At 56.0% G+C, this 12,400-nt stretch overlaps 1 protein-coding gene across 4 annotated transcripts; it reads left to right on the forward strand.

The window, feature by feature from the left end:
* Positions 1–920: 920 nt before the first annotated feature.
* CMKLR1 (chemerin chemokine-like receptor 1) lies at positions 921–11,456 on the forward strand. 4 transcript variants are annotated; one of them, XM_030958887.1, is made up of 3 exons: positions 921–1,194; positions 7,749–7,839; positions 8,284–11,456. In XM_030958887.1, the coding sequence occupies exon 3, from the start codon at positions 8,360–8,362 to the stop codon at positions 9,446–9,448; it is 1,089 nt and encodes a 362-aa protein (XP_030814747.1). In that variant the 5' UTR covers positions 921–1,194; positions 7,749–7,839; positions 8,284–8,359; the 3' UTR covers positions 9,449–11,456. The 4 variants fall into 4 exon arrangements, with proteins under 4 accessions (XP_030814747.1, XP_030814748.1, XP_030814749.1 ...); XM_030958888.1 differs by having other exon boundaries at positions 8,287–11,456; XM_030958889.1 differs by lacking the exon at positions 921–1,194 and adding an exon at positions 2,551–2,720.
* The last annotated feature ends 944 nt before the right edge of the window (positions 11,457–12,400 follow it).

A 12,400-nucleotide genomic window follows, 5' to 3' on the forward strand; every position in this document is an offset into this window, starting at 1 on the left:
GCAGTGTTGCTGGTGCTGGGGTGTCCCAGTGGGGCAAATCCTGCTCCTTTTCTGGGCTGGAGGAGGGTGAGAGGGCATCCCTGCCAAATTTCCTTGTGTTTCCTTGTGCTGCCTTTGCTCCCAACGCCTGCACTGGCTCTTATCCTTCTGGGAAGGATGCTGGGATTGGGACTGGGGTGGATGCTGGGACTGGGATGGATTCTGGGACTGGGATGGATTCTGGGACTGGGATGGATGCTGGGATTGGGATGCCTGAGGCTTGGGAGCGTGGGATCTGCGTGGGGAAGGAAGGAATTTTCCTGGTGCCACATCAAGCCCGGGGTTATCCAAACCTCCTGCTCTGTGTGGGTGGGGGCTGTGCTGCTCAGTGCTCCCAGTCTGGGGGGCTGCCCCGAAAACCTCTTGTTTGTCCCCTGAACCCCATCCCTGCATCCAGCCTTTCCCATCCCTCCCACCCAGGGGACCCTGGAGCCTCTCCCAGCCCCTCTGTGGCCCCCAAAGAACTTTTCTTGCAGGTGTCAAAGGGGCTGGGGGTGACAGAGCTGCCACCACAGAGCCTCTGCGGGCTGGGGGGGGATGCCTGGAAGCAGCTGCAGCATCCTGGTGGTAATGAAATCCATCGGGAAAAAGCAGCCCCTGAGCAGCAGGAGCGGCGTTTGGGAGCCAGATTTTGCCTGAAGGGAAGTGACTCAACGTCTTGGAAGGAGTTGGGGGCGGTGGGGGGAGCAGAGGACAGCGGGTGACCCAGGGTGGGGACAGCAGAGCCAGGGGGGCTGGCAGGCACCTGCCTCCCGTTGTGCTCCCGGCTGGAGCAGCATCCCCGCGGGGTGCTCCGGGCTCCGTTATCCCTCCGTGGGACGGCCCGGGGGGCGGCACAGGAAAGGAGGCCCCTGGGGAAGCAGCTTTGTTGCTTCCTCACGCTGGGTTGTGATCCAGGCCAGCGTTCCCAGCTCCCGGCGTCACACCCTCTCCCAGCTGTTGCCTCGCCGAGCATCGCGGGCGCTGCCAAGAAAACCTTGGTGATGGATGCAACTCCCTCCCCGCTCCCTTAAAACCGGCGGGGAGCGGCACCGTGCCTGTGTCTGCCCCGGCACGCCGGGATCCGCCTGGGAATGGGATCCCGCTGGCACCCAGGGCACCCCCAGCTCGTCCTGCCCAGCGCGGAGCAGCGGGACAGCGTTGGCACCGCACGAGGTATCGGGAAATGTCACTTGGTGGGGACATTGGGGGAGCAAAAGGGACGGGATGTGGTGGCACAGCGATGGGGCACATCCAGCCTGTGCTGGGTCCCCGTTTCTCATGGGTTTTATAACTTTGGGCTGCATTTCCCACTGTCCCGGGGCAGCTCCTCTGCACCTGGGGACCCAGCGCAGGTGGCACAAGTGCGGAATATCCCGGAGCTGCCACCCCATCCCGGGGGTCCTGGGAGAGAGGGACACCGAGGAGCCGGTCACGAGTCCCCAGCCTGGCTCCACAGTGGGATTGGCACATCCCTGCCCGGTTCACACTTCTGGGGCTTCTCCTTTCCCCGTAGCAGCCCCACGAACCGGCACATCAGCATTTTTTCAGCCCTGATTCAGCTGGGCGATGTTGCGACACCGAGTTGTGCAAAGCTGGCAGTGCCTCCGATTCCTCTTTTTGGGCTCTCACGGGAGCTGCTCCGCGTGGGACGGGGTCAATGTCCCCACCTCAGGGCCCCTGGGGGCCTCGAGCTGCCTCCCACCTGCCGCCACTCCCTGCTGGCATCACCTCCTGTCCCCTGGTCACACGTGGGGGGTGCTTTTCCAGCTCTGAGGGAACTGGGATTTGTCCCCCGGAAAACTCATGGATCTTGGTGACACAGAGCAGGTGGGGGCTCTGGTGGAAGAGCCAGCACGGTGCAGATTTTGCTCCAGGTGTTTTGTGTCTCCCTCTGGATGAGCTGTCCTGGCTCAGGGCAGGGATTTGTGTCCATCCAGGCACAGCTGGTGCTGAGCTGCCCCGTGGATGCCTCTGGCAGTTTCCAGCTCCTGGCAGGCACAGGGTGGAGGTCAGGATGGTTGGGGACAGCCCTTGGCTGGTGACCCTCTCTTTGGGGGTACAAACCAGGCCAGGCTGATTTCCTCACTGGGAGTGCACTGTGGGATGGGCAGGACCTGATGAGCAGCTTCTCTTCTTCCCTGCACCCCAGGAATGGCTTTGGGTTCCCCTTCTCCGGTGTGTGTGAGGCCAGGAGCCTCCAGGAGCAGGGCATGGATTTGGGGTGCCTGGGGAGCAGGGATGAGGGGCAGCCAGGCTGGAGGAGCCCGAGGGGACCCTCTGGCTGTGCTCACCATGAGGGACACCCAAACCCTTCCCAAAGGCTCCCAGGAGACTCCCAAGGCACTGTGGGCAGCCGTGGTGGATGGGACACGTCCCTGCTGCCACATCCCCTTCTGTGTCCAGCCGAACTCTGCAAACTCAACATCCTCCCCCAGAGCTTCCCCCTTCCCCCTGCAGCTCTGCTGAGGCCAGCAGCTGGTTTATTCCACGGGCTGCATTTATTTTCCTCATCCTCCCGTCCCATGTGCTTCTCCTCGGGATGAGAAGGCTCGGCAATATCCGTGTCAGCTCCAGCTGGGTGCCAAAGCCACGAGCCCAGGGTGGTTCCCATGCCAGCCCTAACGGGGCTGTAGGAGAAGCAGAGATGTCTGAGCCAGCCTCTAAATGCTGAAAATTCCCTTGGGATTTATCCAGCTCAGGTAAACACCTCTGGGTTTATATATATTTGTTAATTTGTATTTTTTTTAATAGGGATTTGGGAGGAAGGGTTTGCTGGAGATTTGCAGCCAGTTGAGGTTTTTTGCTGCCCTGTTGTTATACAGTGGGTTTGGGATCTCTGGGATCCCACTGTCCTTCACCCCAAACCCTCCTAATTTTCCCTAAAACCCCAACCTCTTTTGGAAGCTGGGCTTTGCAGCCCGCAGGATGGGAAAACAGCACAGAAGGGAGAGGAGCTGGCAGTGAATTTGGGGGGGTTGGTGCCCTGACAGTGTGGCAGTGTCCCCTGGCTGGGGACAGGGAGAACAGGGTGGCTTTTCTTTGCTGTGCTGATCAGCATTCAGCTGGGGACACAGAGCACAGCTGGGAGGATGCTCCCATGGATCCGGGGTGACTTCCTCGCTCGGGGGGGGCTGAGCCTGCTGTCCCCAGCCATGCCACATCCCCTGCGGGGTCACGTCCCTCCTGCAGCCCTGTTTCTGTTTCCTTGGCTTTCTTTCCCTTTGTATGCCCCAAATCCAGAGCGATGTCCCCAAGGTTTTGTCCCCTGACAGAGCCCAAGCCATGGTTAGGGACAGCATCACTGGACTGCTGGGATGTAGCGGGGAGGATGCTCTGAAAAAGGGAGGTTTTATTGTCTTTTTACTGCCTGAGAAGTGCCAGGAGAAAACCTTGGATTATTAGAAGAGAGCAGAGGAGATGAAAGAACTTTCATTATCTTTGAAGCCAAGTCATTTTAGGCAGCTCAGAAGTACAAACTGCCCTTTTTCAAGGAAATCTTTGCCTGTGTAGGTGAAAACGCCCAAAATTTTCCCCTTTAATCCTCAAACCTTCCCAAGAACAGAAGGGATGGAGCAAAAGGCCGGGATTTTACAAACAGGGTGGCTCTTTCAACACTTGGTGCCAGGGAAGGCCGGGTTCCTCTGCCAGAGTTTCACCCTGGGAGGGGCCTTTCCTGACCCAAATTTTGAGGTTAAACCCCTTTTTCTGGCAGGATTGGGAGCGCTTTCCCCATGGGGGTGACCCCCACACCGTGGCCAGGAGGATCTGTGGGATCCATCCCGTCCTATCCTGACCCGTCCTGCTCAGCCTGGCTGGCTGTGCCCAGATAAACACTGACTCATGTTTTTCTGTCCCACCCTGGGCACAGCAGCTTTTTAAAGGCTGCCTTTTCCAGCTATTCCCTTTTTCCTGTGCCGTTCACACGGGCGTGGTGCGGCCTCAGGGATGCAGGGACAGGCTGGGGATGCCCGAGGCTGCTGCACAGGGGGGTCCCGGATCCAGCATGCAGAACTGGGATGTGTCTGAGTGGATGCAGGTAGGGATTAAGCTTCCCACTGCCCTCTGTGCCTCAGTTTCCCCTGTAGCTGTGCCTCCTTCCTTTGCCCTGGGGGTGTCCAGGTGCTGGGGGAAGTTTGGGAGAATTTCCAGCCGCTGGCAGGAGCTCATTCTCAGCCTGCTGCTGCTGCTCCCATGGCATCCCACATCCCTGTGCCCTTCCCAGCCTGCTGGAGCGGGACAGAGGGGTCAGGGGTGGTGGCAGGGCTGGAATCATCCAGGAGCAGCTTTTGGGCAGGCTGGAGCTCAGGGTTTGGAGGTCTGAGCTCCCTCTTGATGGGCTGGTGGTCGATTTACACCCAGGAATGGGGGCTTCATCCCGGGTATCTCGGTGGGGAGTGGGATGCTGGGCAGCCTCATCCCTGTGGCATCTGTTGCCATGGCAATCACCGGCTAAAATAAAGGGGAATTGGAGCTGGGTACCCAGAGCTGCTTTGCCATTTGGTGCCTTGCTCCCTGAGATTCCTGGCAGCTGGATCCCTGCAGGGATGTCCCTCCTGTGTAACCCTGGGCTGGAAACACGTGGGTATTGGTGGGGTGGCCTCGGGTGCCAGCTTGGGATGGGGCTTCCATCCACCTTCCCTGGGGCATGGGATGCCGTGGAATTCTCAGGGATGCTGGGATCCAGCCAGAGCTGTGAACCCCCACAGAACTGGGACCAGCACCTGCCACATGTCCCCAAGGACATCCCTGCCCTCCAGGGATGGACACTGTGGCAGGGCTCGGTGGGGGGCTGGTCCCAGCAGCTCCAGAGGGACGTGGAGATCCCGTTTTTTACCCCGAGCCCTTCCCACAGCTGAGCTCCGAACATCTGCCGGCAATTCCCCTCTGCCGCGGGCTGTGCCGGAGCTGCCCGCGCCTCCCACGCCCGCAGGAAGCGGCTTTGGGGTTTGGGGTGCGCTGGGAACTCGGAAACCTCAATGGGAAGAGGAGAGGGAAGTGCTCCAAGGAGGGAAAGGCAGAGGAGGCGGCAGCAGGGCGGGCACGGACCCGGCTGCTCGCGGGGGATTTGTTTGTCCCGTGCCGGGGACAAGAATGTTTTAGGGGGGACAAACACCCACCCAAGGGCTCCCCAGTTCCCCCAGAGCTGCAGACCCTGGCAGGTCCCAGCCCGGATTCATTTCACGATATCCATCAAAGCGTGATGCACTTTGACAGCTCAGGCAGGACCTGATGTACTCAAAAGCTGCTCTGCTGGTTTGATTTAATTTAATTTGATTTGATTTGATTTGATTAGGTTCTATCAGTTCTCCTCAGCCTGCCCCGCTAAAAGCCGGGCCCGGCGGGCAGGAGGCGGTGCTGGCAGCCTGCCCATCCCTGCAAACTCCTGGAGCGGGGCTCTGGCACCGCCCTGCCCGCCGGGATCCGCTGCCCGAGCATCCCCTGCCCTCCCCGCGCCCGATCCCGCCGCCTTTCCCCGCTCACATCCGTCCCCCGCCCGTCTGCCTTGGCCAGGGCAGAGGGGTTTTTTTTTCGCCCAGAAAAGCTGGATTTGAACATTTTCTGCTGTTCTCTCGGTTTCCTGTTGCCTTCCCAAGAACAACATCCCTGACCTCATCCTCCTCCCCCGGTATGTGCCGGGATGCTGCCGGTGTTCGAGCCGCCCGTCGGGAATCCCACCCGGCCTTCCCTGGGTACCAAGACAAACACAGCTGCGGGAATGACGGAGAAAAGGCTATTTTGGGTAAACCCTCTGCTCCTTTTTGTCGAGGTAGGAGGACAAAGATGAATAGATTGAAGGGAGAACAGTGGTTTTGGCTTGAGCAGGGAATTTTCAGCCCGGAGAGGAGCACTGAAACACTCTTAGTATTATGTGGTTTTTAACATTTTTTTTCTTTCCTCCCAGACTTTGGAGTTTTTTTGCTGTGAGAAATGAGGAGGTTTCAGGCAGCTGCTCCTGATATTCTCCATTTTTGGGAGAATTTTGGAGAGGCAGGTGGGAGTTTGCTGGGTGAGTTTTCCCCCAGGTCTGGGCTCCTGGAGCCCATCTGGAATGTTTGTGGTGGGATTGGCCTGCTGCTCCTGTGGAGTTTGGGATTGCTCCTCATGAGCCCTGGAAACAAACCCATCCTCTCCTAAATCCCACAGGGAAGCAGAGTCCTGGTGTTCCCGTTGCTCTCTGCCATCCTCACCCCAGCTGGGAGCAGAGACCAATCCCTGCCCAACCTGACAGGGGAAAACTAACAGAGAATTCAGATAAATAATCCAATAAAACGAGCTTTGAAATGAGCTGAAAATCATCAGGCCCAGCAATTAAAAATAATATTAAAGGGAGGGTTTTGCATTGAAAACATGGAAGTGGACACAGTGGGAGGAGGAGTGGGAATTTCCTCTGTCCCTCTGGAGCAGGGGCTGAATGTGGGGTGGGAGTGAGGGGTGGGAGTGTCTCGCTTGCCCCATGGATGACACCATGGTGGAAAAGGGGGCTGTGGAGCAAGTCCAGGGAGCTTTGGGGTTCTCCGGGTGATGGGATGGGATGGGATTGGGATATGATGCAACAGGGTGTGGTGCAATGGGAGGCAATGAAGTGGGATGGGATATGAGGCAATGGGGTGGAGTGGGATGGATATGGGGTTCTGGTCTCCCCCACCTTTCTGGAGCTCAGCCTTTGGGAAGGAGATGACCTGAAATCCCTGCTCCATAAAGCAATGCCTCATTAATCACCATCAACATCTCTGGGAGAGTCAGTTCTGCTGATTCTGTTCCTTCCACCGGATCATCGACTTTAATTCATCTCTGTGACCATCGAGCTTTTCCTGGGACAAAGCCTCTCCCCAACTCCAGCTCGTTCCCAAACTTTGCGCTCAAATCTCATTTGTTCTGGCTGCTTATCGTGCCCAGGAGCTCGGCCAGGGGGAGGTGACAGGGTGGGATTTCGCCCCTGCAGCAGCAATGGCAGGAAGGAACAGCAGGAAAAGGCCAGGGAGGAACAATAGCTTCCAGCACAAACACCATGGGAATTTCAAAGCAGGGCTGGCGGGAGGGCGACACTCAGGGACCTTTGGGGTGAAATTCCTCGGGAACAGGGAGGGTCCTTGGGCGTCCCCACGTCCCTCCTGTGAGGACGCATCCGGGTGGGATGCTCTGTGCTTCTTGTCAGGCTTTGGAGATTTTGGTTTTAACCCCCCTGACCCAGGTAGGAGGTTTTATATCCTGGATTCTCACAGGGGAGAGGTTGAACCCCCTCAATCCAGGCTCTGGAGCCTGGACTCTGACACTGGCAGGTGATGCTGCTGGTTTACCACAATTAACATATTTAAACATGCAGGGCATCAACTGAATCGGGAAAGCAACCCTGTGGGAATGCAGGATATAAAATAGATCATGCAGACAATGTGCACCTCATTTATACCTTGAATTAATTACTATTTAATTATTAGCAACCTGTGGTTGATTGGTTCTTTGTGTGCACCTGAGGATGCTGCTCGTGTTGGGTCCTTGGTCAGAGAGTACAGGATGGTATTTCTGTCCTGGGTTTTCCCAAAAGCTGCTGGGATCATGGCAGGACCCCACCTTCCTCAGGCTCAGGGCAAGGAGGGTCCCCAGGCCAGCACAGTCCCCCGAGGGAGGCTGCACAGGGTTAATTGTTGCGACACCCCATTGGGTTTCCTCCCTTAACCCCACATCCGGAGGTGAGTGGCTTTTCTTTGATCCTGGCTTTAATGTTACAGCTCATGCCTTAGGCCGGTGTGGAGGGAGCTGCCGCTGTGCCCTGGGGCGCTGAAGTGTCACCTGTCCCCCATCCCGACAGAGAAGAGACAGGTGAGAGGGTGCCCGGTGTCACTGGGGTGTGGGGGGAGCTTCCCTTTGGGTTTTCAGTCCAATTCAGTACAAAAAAAAAACAAAGAGAGAGGAGCCATAATATGTTGCAGATTGGAAAGCCAGAGCTGTTGATGAGCTGTTAATGAGCATTATCCCGGTTTTCCCCCTGGAAGTAGGCGGGCAATCAACGTTTTCTGCAGGATGAGGCTGCAGCCACATCCTGGTGGAGCTGAGGGACTGAATCACGTCCTGATGTCTCACGGATGGGGGTGGAAATCAGGGAGGAGCTGCGAGAGCATCTTGTTCGGGACCAGTGGGGTTCTCATGGGATCCCCCATTCCCGCATGTTTGTCCCTTCTCTCCCTGTCCCCAATGCCCACACGTATTGGGGGCCATTGTCCCTCCTGCTCTCCTCACTGCGATTAACACTGAGTGTTTGCCCAGCAGGAGATCCCTGGCTGCAGATCCCAGCATCCCAGCTCCCCAGGATCTCACGGATCAGCTGCCATTCCCAGGGACGATGGCGCTTCCCAACCTGTCCGATTACCTGGACGGCCTCAACAATAACTACAGCGACTACCCCGACTACACCTACGAGGACACGGGCGGCGCGTGGGCAGACCCAGCCCACGACCCCAAGGACATCACCAGGATCCTGTCCGTCATCATCTACAGTGTGTCCTGCGTGCTGGGCATCCTGGGCAACGGCCTTGTCATCGCCATCATCACCCTCAAGATGAAGAAGTCGGTGAACGCCGTCTGGTTTCTCAACCTGGCCGTGGCCGACTTCCTCTTCAACATCTTCCTGCCCATCAACATCGCCTACACGGCCATGAGCTACCACTGGATCTTCGGCACAGTCATGTGCAAGCTCAACTCCTTCCTCCTCATCCTCAACATGTACACCAGCGTCCTGCTGCTCACCACCATCAGCTTCGACCGCTACGTGTCCGTGGTGTTCCCGGTGTGGTCGCAGAACCACCGCTCCACCAACCTGGCCTACGGGGTTTGTGTGGTCATCTGGACCCTGGGCATCGTCATGAGCTGCCCCTCGCTCGTCTTCCGGGACACGGCGCAGACCAGGAGCTCCGTGATTTGCTTCAGCAACTTCTCCCTCTCCAGGAATAAATCCTACGAAGGGCTGGCTCTGGTGAGGCACCGCACCGTGACCATCACCAGGTTCCTGGCCGGGTACATCCTCCCCATCACCATCATCACCTTCTGCTACGTCGCCATCGTCTTCAACCTGCGCCGCAACCGCCTGGCCAAGTCCAAGAAGCCCTTCAAGATCATTGTCACCATCATTGTCACCTTCTTCCTCTGCTGGAGCCCCTACCACCTGCTGAACCTGCTGGAGACGGTGCCCGACGCGGTGCCCTGGTCTGTGTTTGAGATCTTCATCCCGCTCACCACGGCTCTGGCAGCCTCCAACAGCTGCATGAACCCCGTCCTCTATGTCTTCATGGGCCAGGACTTCAAGAAGTTCAAGGTGACCCTCCTTTCCAGGCTGGTGAACGCCCTCAGCGAGGAGACGGGACACTCCAGCATCGTGCACAGGAGCTTCTCCAAGATCTCCTCCATGACTGAGAAAGAGACAACAGTTGTGTAAACTCAGCCTGCAGAAGGGACAGGATCCCCTGGTGTTGGCGCTGTGATGGTCACCAGCCGTGGTGTGGCCAAGCATTGTCCTGCACTGTCCTACAGCCCATTTTTGACTGGTGTTGCTGCCTGGGGGCTGGCAGGGGATGGAGACCCCCAAGGTATGGAGAAGATGCAACCACCCTTGATCCTGTGTGGGAATACAAAAATCCTTGTGCCTAATTAAGAAAATATTTTTTGGCATTCCCATCCAAACTGTGCATTCCCTGGCCTGGGAAGGGCTTTCCTGGTGTTTCCAGAGTGGGGTGCAGGATATAAGGAATGCATCTCCTGTGCCATGGCCAAATTTGTGACACTGCTCTGTCCCATGTCTGAGTGTGGCTCCTCATGGTAAATTCCTGAGGTATTTTGGTACCAGAACAAGGCGTTTGTGACTTTTTTGAGAAGTGCCCTTATGAGAGGTTGGAATACCCCACCTCAAAGAACTGGGAAGTCTCAAATGTCTTCTAAGTGATCCAGACCCAGGGCTACCTTCCAGTGTGGGGATTGGGCTCATGCACAGGGTCACCAGCATGGAAAACTGGGAGAAGAAGGAGGGAAAGGTCAATTTGAAATGGCTTTTTAACCCTCCTTTTGGTGGGCACATTCCATACGGTACACCCTGCAGGAAAGGTGGGTGTTTGGGACCAGGAACAGGCCCAGGAGCTGGGAATGAGCTTCTGGGGAGGACCTGCTGTCCCCTCATGTACCTCTTGGGACACTCTGGGATCTCCTGGGAGACTCTGCTGCCACACACCAATCTCTGCAGCCAAGGATGGGCCGAGCCACCACTTCAATCCAGTTTCACACCTGGTTAATTTTGGAGCTCCCTCCCCATTAGAGCTCCTTCACCACGACCCTGGTGTTACCCTCATTTATGTGTCACTCCCTGGAGCTGGCTTTGGGCAGCCCCCAGTGGCCCTGGGGACATTTCAGGAGGTCCCTCGTGGAGATTTGTGCAGGTTTTGGCAGTCGGGAATCTGCTCCCAAGTGCCCACTGAAGCTGAAATATTTATTTATAGCTTTCCTTGGAAATCAGAAAACGGAAAATAAAATGGAGAGACATTCCCCAGGAAAAGGCAGGGAGCTATTTCCAGGCAGCAGATCCTGAAATCCTGTGGCAGGAGAGGGATTTGAGGATTTGAGGATGTCAGGATGCCAGGATTTCAGATTTCAGGATTTCAGGATGTCAGGATTTCAGGATGCCAGGATTTCAGATTTCGGGATTTCAGGATGTCAGGATTTCAGGATGCCAGGATTTCAGATTTCAGGATGTCAGGATCTCGGGATTTCAGATGGATTATCCGTCCTCCTCTCCGCCCCGGTGCTCCTCACTGCTCCACCTCGATCTCATCACCTCCTCCGTGTGCTGGGACACTCAGCACCTGCATTGTCCCTGTGTCTCCTGGGGTTGGGATGCACCCACTTCCCCAGGGAGCACTGCCAAGCCCAGGGCTACTCCCAGCCCCAATTCACAGAGATTTTTTTACCCAAAATCCATGGATCCATACCCATGGAAGATGTATTCCCTGAGGAAGCTGCAGGGCCTCTCTGGTGCTGGGAGGAGGCTCCTCTTGCTCGTTTTCCCCAGTACTTAATTAATATTGCTGGAAGGTTGCCAGGATCCTATTAGGAGTGGGATAGGACAGATGGGATGGACGGGACAGATGGACACACAGAACTTGCAGAGGATCTGTTTAGGGAGTAGTGGGAATGGGATGTGCCCAGATACCCAGAGCCAGCAGCCTCTGGGGCTTTTTGGGCTCAGGGTTTGGAGAAGGCCTGGATGTGGGAACTGTGGGATGAAGCCTCAAGGACTGGATGCCATCCCACGGCCCCTCAGGCTGGTGCTGGGGTGTTCATAATGGATTCAGGATGCTCCTCACTAATCCTGGTGTGTGTTTTTTCCAAGCCCATCTGTTATTACTCCAAACAGCTTTCCAAAAAAAAAAAAATTAAAAAAAGCAGTGCCTTGGTACTTACCCTGGGGTTAAATCATCCCTGTAATGGCAGCTTGGCAATCCCAAGCTTCCCAAATATTTGGGTGCATCTTTGTAGCTGTTTGCTTATTTAATAAAACCTCTGTTTTCCAGACAAATACTTCGATGTGTGGAGTGGGAAGGATCCCGGGGTTTTTCACTGAGCAGTCGCTTCCCTGTGTGTATTCCTGAGGCCTGGTGTCCAATTTGGAATTGTGGGAAGAGCTCAGGAGCAGAGGGATGGGGCTGGAGGTGGGATCTGAGCCTCTTGGGTGGGCTTTGGGAGATCTGCCATGGATGATCCAAGTGCTCCACCCCAACATCCATCCAGACACCAGCGCTGCTGCTCTGCCCCCTCCTGTTCCTGATTCTCCTCATCCTGACAGGGTTTGGGAAGAAAAGGGGAAAATCCACTTGAGTTTTTTTCCTGCTGGACCCTGTTTGTTAGCTTTGAATTAAGCTCCCCCAAAAATATCGGTGATTTCTGTTCCTGTGTCACCCACTGAGACAGGCAGCAAACAGCTCACCCAGGCAGCGCTAAAAAAGCACTTTTTTATATGTCTATAAAATAGAAGCGGGGGGGGAAAAAAATAACATTCCTCAGAAAACTTCAGCCTCCTCAGCCAGGTTTTTCTTCTCTTTTTGGCAGAGTGGCAGAGAAATGCAACTCAGTATTGCCCCAATTCCTGTGATATTCCCGAAATACTGCAGGAGTGCAGATCTGGAATCTCCCAGGGTGCTGAGGATGGATCCTGTCAGCATTCCTCAGGTTTTTTGCAGTGCTGGATATTTTGTTCATAGAGGGGAGGGCGCTGCACTCCCCCAGAGCTTTGGGAAGCTGCAATATATTAAATCAAGAATCCTTGGATGCATCCAGGTGACCCCAATCCCACCCCTGCACTGCTCAGCTGGAGACATCCTTAGCTGTTAATTAACAAAGTCCT

Source organism: Camarhynchus parvulus, chromosome 15 (assembly GCF_901933205.1).
Source record: "Camarhynchus parvulus chromosome 15, STF_HiC, whole genome shotgun sequence".
In the NCBI taxonomy this organism is placed as follows: Eukaryota; Metazoa; Chordata; class Aves; order Passeriformes; family Thraupidae; genus Camarhynchus; species Camarhynchus parvulus.